Source organism: Colobus angolensis, unplaced genomic scaffold (genome assembly GCF_000951035.1).
Source record: "Colobus angolensis palliatus isolate OR3802 unplaced genomic scaffold, Cang.pa_1.0 Scaffold48, whole genome shotgun sequence".
Lineage (NCBI taxonomy): Eukaryota > Metazoa > Chordata > Mammalia > Primates > Cercopithecidae > Colobus > Colobus angolensis.
In genome coordinates, this window is record NW_012118265.1 from 13941477 (window position 1) to 13959661 (window position 18185).

The 18185-nt window shown below is 39.3% G+C and overlaps 1 protein-coding gene across 1 annotated transcript in view; it reads left to right on the forward strand.

Annotated features, from left to right (window-relative positions):
* Positions 1–2063, forward strand: part of LOC105524014 (chromosome unknown open reading frame, human C3orf80) — a 2912-nt gene extending 849 nt beyond the window's left edge. The window contains exon 2 of the mRNA XM_011959093.1: positions 3–2063. Within this exon, the coding sequence (XP_011814483.1) occupies positions 3–261 (259 nt within the window). The 3' untranslated portion in view covers positions 262–2063. The remainder of the gene's footprint in view (positions 1–2) is intronic.
* Positions 2064–18185: the final 16122 nt, after the last annotated feature.

Here is an 18185-nt window from a genome sequence, read left to right on the forward strand (position 1 = left end):
GGCGGCGGCCGAGGCCGGGGAGGCGGCCGGCGCTCGGACCCCTCCTGCGCCTCAGAGCACGAGCTGCGTGTAGTGTCGCCGGTCTTCCTGCAGCTGCCCAGCTACGAGGAGGTCAAGTATCTGCCCACCTACGAGGAGTCCATGCGGCTGCAGCAGCTCAGCCCCGGAGAGGTCGTGCTGCCAGTGTCAGTGCTCGGCCGCCCGCGAGGCGGGATCGCCGCGGAGCCCGACGGCGGCGAGGGCCGCTTCCCCCTTATCTGAGCGCTCGGGGATCGGCGGCTGGTGCAGGGCTGGGGGCTACGGGTGGCACGCAACGGCCGGGGTGCAGCCGCCAACTGCCTCAGACCTTATTTGGCACCCTGGCCTAACTGCCTTGCACCCCGCAACCGGGTTGGGCTCACTCGTTTCCCTCGCGTTCTCCCGGGATCTTATGTTTCTCTGCGTTTCATTCAGTTCAAAGAAACGTGGGGCACGTGTGGCGGATGCGGCTGAAGCAGGAGACCCTCGAGCGCACCTTCGAAGGACGTCCCAGCCCTCTGCCTTGCCTCGTATTGTGGTTCACTCGTAAGTGCCTGCTTCCCGAGTCAAAGAGAACACGTGAGCCCTTTGGTGCGTCGAGAGAAGGGCGGTCTTCTTTAGAGCTGAGGAGAAAGGAGTGCAGTTCCTCTCCTTTCCCTACCTGCCACCTGGACAGGTCACAGTCTCCCAGGGCGGGCAGAGGGCGAGGAGACGTGGAGGACCAGCCGCGACCGGGGACTGCTGCACGTGGGTGTGGGAGAGCGCCACTTGGGTATAATGGAATCGCTCCCATGCGGCAGACCCCCTAAAAATCCCTCAGTGTCTTCCTGATCGAGCAAATAGTCACAACTAGTGTTTTACAATTAGGTGGAGTGCGGGGAGTGGGCTATGGGGGACACCTGTGATACAAGGTTAGTTGCTGTACCTACTCAGGACACAACAACCATGTGTATCCATTAGGCTGGACTTTTGATTGTTCAATAACTGAGAAGGTATATTTATTTGTCTTTTATTCTGATATTTTTACCATGCATTGAATGCAACAGGAGGGTATTTCAGCAAATTCATGACAAGGTAATCATCTTATCACTTTTTGTAGGCCATTAATGGTCAGGAAATTGCCCATACTCTGTCATTATTGTTTAATAATTCATGAAATTATTTCATTAAAAAAGAAAAACAGAGGTATGGTCAAACGAGGAAGCATATGTGACCTAAAAAACATGAAGGATATCTTATTTTCACTATTTGAGAAGAATATATTTTATTTTTAGTACTGTGGCATAATATATAACTTTTTATAATAATAACTGTATGCATTATGTAGTATAGCTCTTAATTGTATCATTCATCACATAATTATATGTAAAACTAATTGACATGTATATGCCATACCATGAAGCATATGATGTTGTGCACTTTCTCCTCCATTTTTCATTTGGAATACATTCCACAACATGATCCAAAACATAAGAACTTGTGACTTGTAACTTTTGTTTAAAGCCATTAATTGTGCGTTAATGTGCTACAGAAGGATTCAGTAAGCTTCTTTTAAGAAACAAGTGTCATTGTATCAGTTTCCTGTTCTGTGACATGCCCTTTAAAGGTAAAAGATAATGTAACATATTTTAATACATTGTGTGCAATGTACATATGCATATTGTCTATGTACTATATACACATTGTTTATAATAGTGTTAATACAGTTTGTCATTCTCCTGAAAGGAGAAGGAAATACAAAAGGTTTCTCTGCTTGGGAAAAGGTGAATGTTGTTATATCAAGAATGATTACACACATGGATCTCATACATGTTTTTAGAACATTGTTCTTCTGATTGAAGAAGTCTGCCACTCCTGAAAAATCTTAAAATATCTGACTTGTATTAGAAGAAAATTATTTGATTAAACTTCTAAAGGCTGGTTGAAAAAGTCTGACAGTTCTGAGAAATTTTTAAATGTCTGAATTGTAATAAAAGAGGATGATTTACTTTAAACTTCTAAAAACTAATGACCTTGTGACTAAAGAAAAATCATTTGAAGTGTATCTTTTCTCTGTGCAAATTTTATCAGATGCATGGCTATATGGTAGTGTATCAAAATATGAAATATGTCTATTTGTCATTTAAAGCAATTTGAGCTGCGAATTGACAAAAGTATCAGGAGTTGAGGCTATATCAGTTGAGAATGGTACAAAATTTAATTACATTATATAGATAATCACATATTAATATTACTCAAATACCATATATTTTTGTTATAAGTGGCTATCAATATTACTTACCATTCAAACTGGAAAGTTGCCGTATTTAAAAAAATAACTTATTCTTTGAAGTTACACTGTTTTACACATTTCACAAATGTTACCTGTATCTACAACATCAACCTAAATATCCAAATAATACCTGTGCCAGTATATGAAGCAGTCTATATGTTGTTACCATAACATCTTAAAGAAATTCAACAAAATCCTATGAAAAATACTTACAATATGGATCAAGTATATTTCTCTTTTATCAACTATGGAACATTTCTCTCCCTAAAATCTAGAATGTCTATAAAGTGGTAATTACACTTGATACCAATCACACAATGAGGTTCTACTGAATTTTAAAATGACAAGTTTTCACCTGTTTTTTACCTGCCCAACCCACAAGCTTTTATTCACATCCCTCAGTTCAATAGAAATGAGTTTGACTGTACTGTGGGGTTTTTTTTCTTGCAATCCATTGATTTACCAAGGACAATTTTGTTCAGGCATAATTTTGTGGAAAAAAGTCTTTAAAACAGTATTTTATTAATGATAAATGAACATGTCTCATGGTAATACATACACATATAACAGACCATATTAACACACACAGAACCTGTGTGTTCATAACGCTGGATTGCCTGGATAGAAACATTTTTAAAGCAGTAAGGGCAGTATCTGGGTGTTAAGCTTTATAGATTTCACTTGGAAATTATTTATTATATAGACAGAACCTATTATATATAATTGCATGTGTTTATTAATATAGAAACTGGTTATCCTGTTACCTAAAAAACAAACTCACAAATAAATGATTTTACTTCTTTTTAATATTCCATAGTAAAAGTGGAGGATAGACCATTGTGTTCTTTAACTATATGTAGAATAATATGCTATTAACTTATGGCATGAAATATTAATGGAATTAATATGGAACACTAATTTTATGGTATATATATATCTTTTTTTTTTTTTTTTTTTTAAATTTTTGAGAGAAGAGCTCACTTTGTTGCCCAGGCTGAAGTGCAGTGGCATGATCACCATTCACTGCAGCCTTGACCTTCTGGGCTCAAGGGATCCTCTTGCCTCAGCCTCCTGCGTGGCTGGGACTATAGGTGCACACCACCACACCCAGCTAATTTTTGTATTTTTTTGTAGAGATGGGGTTTTGCCATGTTACCCAGGTTAGTCTCATTCTCCTGGGCTCAAGTGATCTGCTTGCCTTGTCCTCTCAAAGTTCTGGGATTATAGACATGAGCCACCATGCCCAGCCTGTGGCATATATATCTTAACCCACCTGGGCGTGCAGTGTTTTCCAGTACTAAGTGAACTTTTGCTCCTGGTTTTCAGTTACAAAGTAATTCGAATACTAAAACATTTTAAGCACATTTTATTTTCACTGACTTCTCTTGAGTAGGGGAATAATGGTCCTGCATTTGTAATCCATCTGGAATGCAAAAGGACATGATTGATTTTCTAAATTTAGGTGTTAGATATGTAAATATGTATATTGTATATATACAGTTGGCTCTCCTGTATCTGTCGGTTCTGCATCTGCAGATGTAACCAACTGCAGGTAGAAAATATTTTTTTTTAATTTTTTGAAAATATTTTTAAGAAATACAGCTTTTAAAAATGCAAATTAAACAATACATTATAACAACTATATAACGTTTATATTGTATTAAGTGTTATAAGTCATCTAGAGGAGATGAAAAGTATATGGGAGGATACACATAGGTTATATGCAAATACTACATGATTTTATATCAGGGAGTTGATTTTGACCTTTGCAGGGGGTCCTAAAACCAATCTCTATGGATACCTAGGGATGACTGTAGTGTGTGTGTGTGTGTGTGTGTTAGAAGCAAGTTGTTATGGGTGTTCAATACCATAACCAAGGGGAAAATGTCTTCTTGAGATAGAATGATAGTTTTAAGAGGCCATTAATTGCCACATTCTGCAAACGTGAGTGTGCTTCAACCATGGAAAATGGCATTGGCAATTATGTCAAAGGGCATGAAATGTACTCTATAAGGACAACAAGATTCAATTGTAAAGGCCAGAGGGAATATTAAGGAAATGGACTCAGTTAACAATTTGAAAGCCAATATGCTAAGTACCTTAATGTTGTACTTTTGGTATACAGTTTCTCTCAAGTGGAATTAATAAAGGAAACAATTCAAAGCTGAAACTCATATAAACATGAATATGATGTCTAGATTTATACAATATTCTGATCTGACTTTTATTAAAAATTTTATGAATTATAATTAATTTGGGTTTTCAGCTTGAGAGAAATAATGATGTATGTTGAGTTTTACTTTGAGCAACAAGTATTAACCATCTCTTCAAAAGTGTAAGTTTCCTAAACTGATCAATAATAGAATATTTGGCAAGTTCATATCTGACCTCAGTAGTTTATGATTTACTTTTTCATTCTCTTTTCATGCATTGATGAAAAGGCTAATAACTGGTAGACTAAGGAAAGGTATTTTGTCAACCAAGGAATGAATCAGCAACAGCTAATGGCAAACAATGAAGCCATTCTTTCTTCCACATGGGTAATACCAGAAAAGTTACAGTATTCCTTTGTAAAATTTTGCCTGTAAAAATAACCAAATATCAAGTAAAACCAATACTTTTGACATACTTAATTACATGTAGAACCTAATTTTATTATTTATTCATTTTTATTTACATAACTCACTTTTTAAATTTATTTATTTTTTTGAGACAATATCTTGCTCTGTCACCCACACTGGAGTGCAGTGGTGTGATCACAGCTCACTGCAGCCTCAACCTCCCAGGCTCAAGTGATCCTCTCTTCTCAGCCTCCTGGTAACTGGGTACAGGAGTGCACAACCATGCCTGGCTAATTTTTAACTTTTTTCATTGAGACAAGGTCTCACTATGCTGCCCAGGCTGGTCTCAAATTCGTGGGCTCAAGAAATCCTCCCGCCTTGGCCTTTGAAAATGCTGGGATTGCAGGCATGAGCCACCACACCCAACCCACTTTTATTAATTTTATGGCAAAAATTATACGATGGTGGAGATACTATGTTTGTCACCAAACCAGACAGTATTATTTTTATCTCCTCTTCAGCTTCTTAGCTGAGCGTCTTGTCTGATATCTTCCTGTTCTTATTTCCTTTTTGTGTGATTGTTCTTATCCTGCTTTAGATTTTCAGTAGATGTTTCCTCAGAAACACATCTCTTAGAACTCCATGTTATTCTGCTGTGCTTTCTTCTCTCTCTGGTTATGGCTTCACCTTTTGCACAGTTTCTTCTTTTAGTAAAATGGTATTTTCCAACGTGCTTCCTTTGTTTTCTCTTTGCATCTGACTTCTGTAGCTTTTCCATGTTGACGCAGGTGTGGTTTTTCCTCTTTATCTACTGAAGAACTGTAAACTTTTTTTATTTGTTATTATCTGTGGAGCTTTTCTGTGTGATGCCGGACAATCAAATCTTTTCATGTGTCCAGCTAGGACTGTTCTAAATCTCAAATGTAATAGATCCAGATGTACTACTACCTCTTTATCTTCTGCTTTCTCACTTGGATTTTCCTAGAGGGATTATCAGCACTTTTCTCCCCATCTTTCCCCAAAGATGTGTTCTCTGCTATATTAGGACAAATAATTAGACCCTTGCATTTTAGTAATGACAGGGATCTTATTTTGGCTTCCAAACCTCAAGCATATTCTTTCTTCATAGACTACTACATCTTTCTACTGGAATTTTTTCTCACAGGCAACCTTGTGGTATCCTGTGTGTGTGTCACTTTTTGTGAATAATGATCGCCTGTTTTCTTCCTATCCTTGCTCACAGACATTCTATTTGTTGTACTAGTTAAAAGATCTTATCCTCTGTCTGTGTAGGAAAGACCTCAGTTGAGTCTCTGGACCTCAAAGGTAACTTGATTTACAATTGATTGCTCTACCTTTTATAACATTCTTACGGATTTTTTGCATGGGCTCCTCTTAAACTTCCTCTGCATATGGTATCTCTGTTTTACTAGGTAGACTAGAAAATATCTCTACCTTTACATTTCTTTTATTCCTGCTTGCAAATATGATCTTGAAGTTATAATGCATCTAATCCCCATTGCATTAGGACCTTATCTGAAGAATGAGAAATAGTTTTATTTTCTGCCTCTTTGTTGCCTATGTTAGTTTCATCAGACAGAGGATTAGAACCTTCCAGGTTACTCCTGTTTCATTTTGGTTTGTGTGAAGTTTTTCCTCTGTATTGACCAAAGATACCACCAGATAAAAATTAATTTTGATTATTTTTCTAGGTCTTACAAATATCTTCTTTCCGTTTGTAGATTTAAATTTTTGTTGCAAATTCTTCATTGGTTTATCATTCTTTTCCACATGTATAATCCCTGTTAAACTAGCCAAACCATCAGATGCCTGAAGATTTATACCAGTTTTACCTTCTCCCATCCCATTAACCCCCTCCACACCGCCCCCTAACCCCTCGCTATGTTACACTCACTGTCTTTTGTTTCATGGCTCCATCTTCTGAGTTTTTCTCTTGGAAACACTTCACAATATTCTTTTTTTGTTTTTTGAAACAGTCTTGCTCTGTTGCCCAGGCTGGAGTGCAGTGGCACTATCTCAGCTCACTGCAACCTACGCCTTCCGGGTTCAAGTGATTCTCCTGCCTCAGCCTCCTGAGTAGCTGGGACTAAAAGCATGTACCACCACACCTGGCTAATATTTGTATTTTTAATAGAGATAGGGTTTCACCATGCTGGCCAGGCTGGTCTTGAACTCCTGACCTCAAGTGATCTGCCATGGCCTCCCAAGGTGCTGGGATTACAGGCGTGAGCCACCACGCCAGGCATCTTCACAATATTCTTTTAAACTTTATTTATTTGAATCTTTTCTGTTGATGTAAGCAACTGAGACTCTTGCAGTTTGTATCAGTTCTGTATTTGGGTCTAGGACACACGGACATTCCCTGACTCAACTTTTTTGAAAATTAAGCTTATGGCCAGGCATGGTGGCTCACGCCTGTAATCCAAGCACTTTGGGAGGTTGAGGCAGGTGTATCACCTGAAGTCAGGAGGTGAAGGTTGCAGTGAGTGGAGATTGCGCCATTGCCTTCCAACCTGTGTGACAGAGCAAGACTCCACCTCAAAAAAAAAAAAAAAAAAAAGGATTATATTCCTTTATATTAATTTCTCTTTGCACATATCTGTTTGGCTAGGCAAAGGTTTTAGATTCTTGAAAATCTTTATTTTTTAGGGTAGATCTGGTTCTTTGACAACTCAATCTTGCATGTTCTTTGACCACGTCTCCAGTTTCAGAAGCATTCGTTTTAGATTCATATTAACAAGGATTACAAAAGAAGTTTTCTTGACAGATCTCCTGGTCGATTCTTATTTTTGTTCACTGGATCAAACATTTCTTCAAATCCATTATATAATTCCAAACAATGTTTTCGTTTGGGTTCTGTCATAAGTGTTTTCATTCCAATAAGTCTTCAACTGCACTGTTCTTTTTTCTTGATGGTTTCAATAAGTTACTGATAACTCTTGCTTGGGTCAGTGTTTTCTTTTGGTGTTTTAAAAAGTTCTGTATGATTGTAATTGTAATAGGTTCATTGCCTGATGCACAAGGAAGTTAACATGCAGAGACATCTGGTTGCAGCAGAGAAAGAGGTTTAATCATAGGACCACCAAATAGAAGAGCAGATGAGAGAAAACCTCAAATCTGTCTCCCTGAGGATTTTGGTTCTGGCGTGGGCCAAAGTGTTGAGCTCATGGATTGGTCAGAGTACAAAGATGTGATCATGGGACAGCATCAGTATTCTCATGCTCATTTGGTTCCTCTGTGGTGGTCTTCAAACTGGTTGTCTCAGCTGTACTTCTGGAATTCAGGATTTGTTGAAGCAATTCTTAAACAAGAGTTTATCATTCAAAGGTCAGAAATCCTATTTATGGGAAGAATGGGGATGCAAATAATTGGTATCTAGTGCCACCCTGACTTTTGATTACAAGGAAGTGGGCCAAAGTGCAGCCTGATTAATGCTTAATTGTAGCTGTATATCTGTCCAGAATTCTTGTTAACGCTGTGAGGAGGGCTTCATGGTCAGTTGACTAACCTTAAAAAAGGGCTATAGTCTTTGTATGGTCTTCCACATTTTCTTTTGATTGAACACTTGTACAATCAAATTTGAACTCTAAATAGAACATAAGAATAGAACATAAAATCTCTGTATGTTGTGTATATTTTTTTCTAGTGCTTGGCTTTCTTGAGTAGTAGTTTTTTTTTTTTTCCAGACAGAGTCTCACAAGCTGGAGTGCAGTGGTGTGATCTCGGCTCACTGCAACTTCTGCCTCCCAGGTTCAAGCAATTCTCCTGCCTCAGCCACACAAGGAGCCAGGATTACAGGTACATGCCACCATGCTCGGCAAATTTTTGTATTTTTAGTAGAGATGGGGTTTCTCCATGATGGCCAGTCTGGTCTCAAACTCCTGACCTCAAGTGATCCTCCTACCTCAGTCTCCCAAAGTGGTAGGCTTACAGGCATGAGCCACTGCACCCAGCCATTGAGTAGCATTTTTCGTATTTTTTATTATAGGTGTTTTAGCCAACTGTTTTTCTAGTTCTGTCTAATATAGTTGAATGTGTACTAAGGGTTTCCTATAAGCAAGTTTTTAGAATTTGGAGTTTCTAAGTTTCTATAAGCATTGGAATGTCTGCCAGATCTTCTACTAGATATACCTTAGAAATTTTCAAAAGTGTCTTGATGCCTGTAAAATTTTCTGCCGATTCACATCTCCACAAAAGAGTTGTCATGAGGTTCTTGACACTTGTCAAATCTTGGTCAGGCGCAGTGTCTCACATCTGTGTTACGAGCACTTTTGGAGGCCAAGGCAGGTGGTTCGAGACCTGGCCTTGAGGCCAGGAGTTCGAGACCAGCCTGGGCAACATGGTGAAACCCCATCTCTACTAAAAATACAAAAATTAGCCAGTGTAATGATGCACGTCTGTAATCCCAGGTACTCAGGATGATGAGGCACGAGAATCCCTCGAACCCAGAAAGCAGAGGTTACAGTGAACCGACACCAGTGCACTCTAGCCTGGGCGACAGAGAGAGACGCTCTCTCAAGAAAGAAAGAAAAGATATTCTCCTTGTTTCCTCCTTTTTTTTTTTCCTAGTGGAAACAGAATCCAACTGGGCTTTATTTTACTTTTATTCCTTTTACAAATGTTTCTTGAAAACATGCTAAGTTCAAGTGACTGTTTTCATCTTTTCCTTTTTTTACATGTTTTAGTTGACATATAGTAATTGTACATATTTGTGAGATACGTAGTGATGTTCTGATACCTATAATGTATAGTGACCAGACCAGGGTAATCAGCAGATCCATCATCTCAAACATTTATCATTTCTTTGTGTTGGGGACATTCAGTATCCTCCTTCTAGCTATTTGAAACTATTTATTTATTTTTATTTATTATTTGTGTGTGTGTGTGTGTGTGTGTGTGTGTGTCTTGCTATGTTGCTCAGGCTAGTCTCAAACTCCTGTACTCAAGTGATCCTCCAACCTTGGCCTCCAAAGTGCTGGGATTACAGACGTCAACAACTGCACCGGCATTTATTTCTTTAGGAGTTTTGGTCTATTGGTGCCTGTCAGGTCTTTTATGGGTTCAATCTTTTTTACAGAAGTTCTCAGAAATTTCTTAATTGTTGTAAGAAGTCCAGCCGATTTGCATTGAGCCCTGGACACTGTCCCAAGTTTCTTGTTGATTGTCCTCTGGGTTGGCAGTTGGCTGTGGAGTTTTCCCAAGGTCCTTGGTTTCTGTTGGGTCTTCCGCCAGTTCTGGCTTTTCTTTAGATATCCTAAACAATCTCTTGCTCCCTGTGAGGTTTTACCATTTCCACTTGGCAGATCTGGGGTTCTTGTTGCTTTCACTCTCTAACTGTACTGTCTGCTTTGGCATTTTCATAAGCCCTTTGATGCCTGTCGGGTTTTCTTCCTGATTGCATTTTCCCCAGTCATCCCCAGCAGTCTCCTGGGTTTGTGCTTTGAAGTGTTCCTAAACTTTCTGTTGACATCATCAACATTTGTTTGTGTCTCTAGTTCTTTTGGTGTTTACCGGAGCTCTCTGATAGCTGCCAGTCTTCTGTGGGTTTTGGTTTTATTTTAAGGGTCCTGGCATTTTCATGAGAATTCTTAAAGAGTTTCCGCTGGTTCTGTTTCGTGCTTTGGAGTGCTCATAAGATTTCTATGGGTGTTTCACCACTTATTTGTTCCTCTGGTTCTTTCAGTGATTGTGGATGCTCTCTGATACCTGCCAGGTCTTCCACAGCATTTGCCTTTTCTTCGGCTGTTTTCATCAGTCTCTTGAGGAATGTTAGAGTTTCTACAGGTTCCCAATTATGCTTTACAGCACTCCTAAGATTTTTATGGCTACCTATTTTAGTAAACATCTGTAATCAGTTAGAATTAGTAATTTCATTAATGAATTCCTGAAATGTATAGTTACTGAGTTTGAACTCTGGCAATTCACTTTGATAAGTTAAATATCATTAATTCTAGCTTGCTCTGATTTAACATTTGGAAGCATTTACATGTTAGCCTTTCTTCCGATAAATAAAATATAGGCATTCACCCAACTTTAGATATAAGCTCAACATTTGCTGTGAGGGTGACACTTTTCATTTCTATCATGATGACTATAACAAAAATAACTATAATTAACTGAATGCTGGCATATGCCAGGCACTGTGCTAGGCATTTTACATGTATTATTTCACTTAAAATTCACAGCAGGAGGAAGTGAGGATTATTAACCCCATTTTACAGATAAGAAAAGTAAGGCCCCAGGGGATTGAGTAATGTGCCCAAAGTCACACGGCTGATGGGTAGAAGATCCAGGAAGCTGATCCAGCCTGTTTTACTCCAGAGCTGCTGTTCTCTACCACTCAATGTCTCAACACACAATTAATTTAACCTTGCAGAATATCTTTTTTTTTTTTTTTCTTTCTGAGGGTCTCACTCTTTTACCTAGGCTGGAGTGGAGTAGCACAATCAAGGCTCACTGCAGCCTCGACCCCCCTAACCCCAGGGCTCAAGTGATCCTCCCACCTCAGCCTCCCAAGTAGCTGGGACTATAGACATGTGCCACCACATCCAGCTAATTTTTGTATTTTTTGTAGAGACAGGGTTTCACCATGTTCCCCAGGCTGAAGTCTCGAACTCCTGAGCTCAAGCAATCTGCCTACCTCAGCCTCCTAAAGTGCTGAGATTACAGGCATGGTGGCTGTAATTTGCTGTTTAAAGAAACTACTATTAAAAACACCTTAGGAGCTGTGCTGGGGATCTATAATAACGACTCAAAATTATTTGTAGGCATATAGAAATGTTTAATGGGTAAAATGGATACAATCTAAAATGTTTGACAAAAAACTACTCAGATACTGATTTGGTTTTTTTGTTTGTTTGTTTGTTTCATTTTTCCATTTCATTTGGCTAATGGGCCATTAGTACCAAGTGTGCCTCCTTCCCAGTCTGGCTTAATGAACTTTAAAAATTGAAAATCATTTCTGTAAAATAGCTGGTAAATCTTTCCCAATATTTAAAAAAAGAAACATCAGGGAATTTGCATGTTCAGCATAAAAATGAGAACCATAGAGCCTAACATAATGTCACTAAATACCCAGTGGTAGCTAATATCAGAGTAAGGACAAAAATAGCACATTCTTAAATTAAGGTTCTGTTTATATTTTTGTGGTAGAATATGAATGTTAAGACTTCATATAGGCTGAGTGTGGTGGTTCATGCCTGTAATCCCAGCACTTTGGAAGAGCAAGGCAAGGACTGCTTAAGCCTAGGAGTTCAAGACCAGTCTGGGCAACAAAGTGAGACCCCATCTCTATGAAAAATAAAAAAATTAGCTGAGTGTGATGATACACACCTGTAATCCTAACTATTCAGGAGGATGAGGTGGGAGGATCACCTGAGCCCAGGAGCTCGAGGCAGCAGGGAGCTATGGTCATGCTCCTGCACTCCAGCCTGGGCAACAGAAGGAGAATCTGTCAAAAAAATAAAAATAAAATAAACAAACAAGAACTTCATATACATAGTGGTTTAGAGTTGGGCTGTGGAGTATGCAGTCTGTCTGCCTAAGTAAATCTCTGGTCTCTAGATTTACTAGATGGAGAATGGACATCAGGGCTATAGGAACAGAGCTGGGAGAATAAAGGTTAAGGCAGATAGAGGAGGGCAAGTTCAGTAATGAGGGTAAATGAATTGGCACAATGGACATTGAAACCCTTGTCAGACATGGAACTGGAGTCTGATATAAAGGCTTTTTTTTTTTTTTTTTTTTTTAACTTCTTTGAGGCAGAGTCTCACTCTGTCACCCAGGCTGGAGTGCAGCGGTGTGATCTCGGCTCACTGCAACCTCTGCCTCCCAGGTTCAAGTGATCCTCCTGCCTCAGCCTCCTGAGTAACTGGGATTACAGGCGCCTGCCATCATACCCAGCTAATTTTTGTAATTTTAGTAGAGATGGGGTTTTGTCATGGTGGCCAGGCTGGTTTCAAACTCCTGACCTCAAGTGATCCACCCACCATGGCCTCCCAAAGTGCTGGGATTACAGACATGAGCAACCATGCCCAGCCTTGATATAAACATTTCTGATTTTTAACCTGAAGAAGAGACAAACAAGGGAAATAATTATCTTTAAATATTTAAAGTGTTAACTTGTAGAAATAGACTTAATCTTATTTTATAGGGTTCCAGAAGATAGAACTTAAAAGTTTAAAAAAAGTCAAATTACAAACACATCAATTATCTCATCTGTCTACCTATTTATTCGTCCAGCCATTCTGTAACTTACAATGAAGCAGTTTTAAGGGTATTTACAAAAAAACACTTAAAAAACAAGACCCCCAAGAGTAGATGAAAAAACAGGGCAAAGGGGAAAGCAGTTGAAAAAATAAGACTATATCTCAGTTCTGAGCTTTAAAGTAGGAAATACAATGAAAGCAGCGGCAGACTAGTTAAAGGATTCATGACATTTAGTAAGTAAAATACAGACCAGATACTTCAGAGAAGCACAATCCTCCTACTACTTGAGATCTGGGAGAAGCTGTTCCTGTGGGTTCTCACAAAGAAGACACTGTAAGGTCAAGAATAACATATGTGGCCATCTCAACACTAAATATGTTTCACAGGGCTTCCAAAAATGAGATCTTCAGTATAAACAATGGCATAGCATTGACACTTGCCTCAAGGGAAGCAATTTCTCAAGATGTCTAAATAATGTAGTACAGAAACTCTAACACTGAATGCTTTGAGCCAATCTCAAAACAGGTTTTATTCTAGAGGCCTTATTCTAGAATTATCTATAAAACTATATAGGTAACTGTACAACTTTCAGATTACTTTCCATAAATGCTATTTATCTCATTTAAGCTTTTTAAAAGTCATTTTTACTGTTTTTTAAAATTACGAAAGTTGGAATTAGAAAGAAAATGGAGAATAGAAGCCAGGACTAACTTGCAGCTCCCACTTGGACAGACAGAGCAACATGTGGAAACTCACATCGTGAACTTTTGCTCCAAGAGCTACTGCAGGAACATACCAGGAAAGCCAAGGGAATACACAGACCCTTTGAAGGAAGCGGATTGCTGCTGCAGGCTCTGAGAGACAGCCAAAAAATTGTGAGTGTCCAAAAGTGTGAAAAGGGGGTCATCTACCCCCAAACACACATTCCTACGTGGGAACCTGAAGGCACAGATCACTGGAGAAGAAGTTGATCTTACCTGGAGTTAAGGCAAACTTAGAGAGCTGAGGGAAATACAGGAGTAGAGGAAGCAGCAGGAGAGTGCCTGTGAGCACTTTCAGCCCCTGGGAAATCCATTTCTGACTTTGTCTCACAGGGGTCCACTGGAGGGCTGCCAGTGGAATTGGGGAAAGACCACAGGGAGAAGGAAACTTCCAACTGAACTTTATAACAATTTCGACTGAATGTGAAGTTTCCTGGACAGAATCTGGCAAAAGGGTGAACCACGAGTGCAGACAAAGCACAGAAGTTGCAGCGGGCAGGGAGGTGCAAAACCTGAAAGCCCGCTCGTTTTCCCAGTTGGGTAACCTGGGGCCTGGGGCAAGTCCTCAGCTCTGCTCACCTCCTGTCTGGAAATAAACTCAGTGCTATTAGAGGGGTATGAGTGAGACCAGCCTTTCAGGCTGCATGGGAGCTGGGTGAGGCCTGTAACTGCTGACTTTCCCCCACTTCCCTGGTGACCTGCATGACACAGCAGAGGCAGCCATAATCCCCCTGGGAACTAACTCCATTAGCCTGAGAACCACACCTCCATCCCCCGCAGCAGCCACAGCAAGCCCTGCCCAAGGAGAGTCTGAGCTCAGACAAGCCTATCCCCATCCCCACCTGATGGACTTTCTCTACCTGCCCTGGTAGCTGAAGACAAAGGACATAATCTCCTCGTAGCCCTATAGCCCCACCCACTGCCTGAGAAACTTATCCAGGTGACCTTAGAACAAGCTTGTATCCTCCCTGTAATACTGCAGCTGAAAGCACCACCTCCTAGCTAGAGACCAACCAATAAGCAACAACACAACAAAGGACCCTCACAGAGTCCACTTCACTCTCCTGCTACCTCCACTGGAGCAGGTGCTGGTATCCAAGGCTGAGAGACCTGAATATGGATCACGTCACAGGACTCTTTGCAGAGACTCCCCAGTATCATGCCAGAGCCTGGTAGCTCCACTGGGCAGCTAGATTGTTGTATCTCAATCTAGCTTGGCTCTCAGGAAGCCTCTTCTCTGAGTACTCACATCCAGGGAGCACCCTGTGGGACGAAAGAATCTGAACAGCAGGCCTTGAGCCCCAGATCTTCCCTCAGACAGAGTCTACCCAAATAAGAAGGAACCAGAAAAACAATTCTGGTAATATGACAGAACAAGGTTCTTTAACACCCCCAAAAGATCACACTAGCTCACCAGCAATGGATCTAAACTGAGAAGAAATCTCTGAATTGCCAGAAAAAGAATTCAAAAGGTCAATTATTAAGCTACCCAAGGAGGTACCAGAAAAAGGTGAACATAAACTCAAAGAAATTGTTTAAATATCATAGGATATGGATGAAAAAATCTCCAGAGGAATAGAGAGTGTTATAAATAAAGTTTCTGTGCCTCAAAAGAAATAGCACTTGAATATAAAATTTTCTTTTTAATTCTCAGCAAGGCAAGGTACTTCTATAGAAGGGTGCACCCTTACAGATGGAGCAATGATGAGCGCATACTTGGACAAGGGAGAGGAAAGGGTTCTTATCCCTGACGCACGTGGCCCCTGCTGCTGTGTCATTCCCCTATTGGTTAGGGTTAGACCACACAGGCTAAACTAATTCCGACTGGCTAATTTAAAGAGAGTGATGGGGTGAGTGGTTTGGCTGGAAAAATTGGTCATGCAGGGTGGAGAATGAGTTAGGGCACAGCAGGTAGCAGGCAATTGGAATGAGTCAGGGTGGAGCAGGTAATCAAAAAAGGTTGCTTTATGAGGAAGTTAAGTTTAAAAGTAGAAGGCAAAGAATTGAACATACTGACATATTGATTCTTTGAAAAGAAATTTAGAATTAATATCTAACGAGCATAAATAAAAAACAATCACAACTTCTGGAAATGAAGGAGACATTTAGAAAAATGCAAAATTCAGTAGAAAGTCTCAGTAAGAGAACCGAACAAGTAGAAGAAAGAAATTCAGAGCTTGAAGACAAGGCTTTCAAATTAACCCAATTCAACAGAGACAAAGAAAAAAGAATTTAACAAACAAAGCCTCCAAGAAATTTGGGATTTTGTTAAATGACCAAATCTAAGAATAATTGGTGTTCCTGAGGAAGAGGAGAAATCTAAAAGTTTGGAAAACATATTTGAGGGAATAATTGAGGAAAATTTCCTTGACCTTGCTAGAGAACTACACATCCAAATACAAGAAGTTGAAAGAACACCTGGGAACACTCATCACAAAAAGATCATCATCTAGTCACACAGTCATCAGGTTATCTAAAGTCAAGATGAAGTAAATAATTTTAAAAGCTGTGGAGGCAAAAGCACCAGGTAACTTATACAGGAAAACCTATGAGATTAACAGTAGATTTCTCAGCAGAAGCCCTACAAGCTCGAAGGGATTGGGGTTCTATCTTTAGGCTCCTTAGACAAAATGATTATCAGCCAAGAGTTTTGTATCTGGTGAAACTAAGCTTTATAAATGAAGGAAAGACACAGTCTTTTTCAAACAAACAAATGCTGAGAGAATATGCCATTACCAAGCCAATACTACCAGAACTACTAAAAGCAGCTCTAAGTCTTGAAACAAATTCCTCAAGACACACCAAAATAGAACCTCCTTAAAACATAAGTCTGACGGGACCTTTAAAACAACACAATGTAAAAGAAAAAAAGTATTTTGGCGACAAATAGCATGATGAACAGAACAGTACCTTACATCTCAATAATAACATTGAAAGTAAATGACCTAAACACTCCACTTAAAAGATACAGAATGGCAGAATGGAAAAGAACTCATCAACCAAGTATCTCCTGTCTTCAAGAGACTCACCTAACATAAAGACTCACATAAACTTAGGGTAAAGGGGTGGAGAAAGATATTCCATGTGAATGGACACAAAAGTGAGCAGGAGTAGCTTTTCTTATGTCAGACAAAACAAACTTTGAAGCAACAGCAGTTAAAAAAGACAAAAAGGGTCATTATATAATGATAAAAAGGACTTGTTCAACAGGAAAATATCACAATCCTAAATATACATGCACCTAACACTGAAGCTCCCAAATCTATGAAACAATTACTACTAGACCTAAGAAATGAGACAGACAGCAACACAATAATAATCGGGGAATTCAATACTCCACTGACAGCACTAGATAGGTCATCAAGACAGAAAGTCAGCAAAGAAACAATGAACTTAAATTATACCCTAGAAAAAATGGACTTAGCAGATATTTACAGAACATTCTACCCAACAACTGCAGAATATACATTCTATTCATCAACACATGGAACCTTCTCCAAGATAGACCATAGGATAGACAACAAAACAAGTCTCAACAAATTTAAGAAAATTGAAAGTATATCAAGTCCTCTCTCAGATCACAGTGAAAAAAAATTAGAAATCAACTCCAAAAGAAATCTTCAAAACCATGCAAATACATGGAAATTAAATAACCTGCTCTTGAATGATCTGGGGTCAACAGTAAAATCAAGATGGAAATTAAAAATTATTTGAACTGAACAATAATAGTGACACAACCTATCAAAATCTCTGGGATACAGCAAAAGTGGTGCTAAGAGAAAAGTTTATAGCCTTAAATGGCTACATCAAAAAATATGAAAGCACACAAATAGACAATCTAAGGTCACACCTCAAGGAACTAAACAAGAGCAAACCAAACCTGAATCCAGCAGAAGAAAAGAAAATAACAAAGATCAGAGTGGAAGCTAAATGAAATTAAAACAAACAAAAATACAGAAGACAAATGAAACAAAAAGCTAGCTCTTTGAAAAGATAAATGAAATCGATAGACCAAGAAAAAAAAATTAACGTAGAAAAGAGAGAAGATCCAAGTAAGCTCAATTAGAAATGAAAAGGGAGACATTACAATCATTACAACAGAAATACAAAAGATCATTCAAGGCTACTATGAACACCTTTATGCGCATAAACTAGAAAACCTAGAGGAGATGGATAAATTCCTGGAAATAAACAAGCCTCCTAGATTAAACCAGGAAGAAACAGAAACTCTAAACAGACCAATAACAAGCAGTGAGATTGAAATGGTAATTTTAAAATTGCCAACAAAAAAAAAGTCCAGGTGGGAAGGGGAACATCACACACTGGGGCTTATCATGGGGAGGG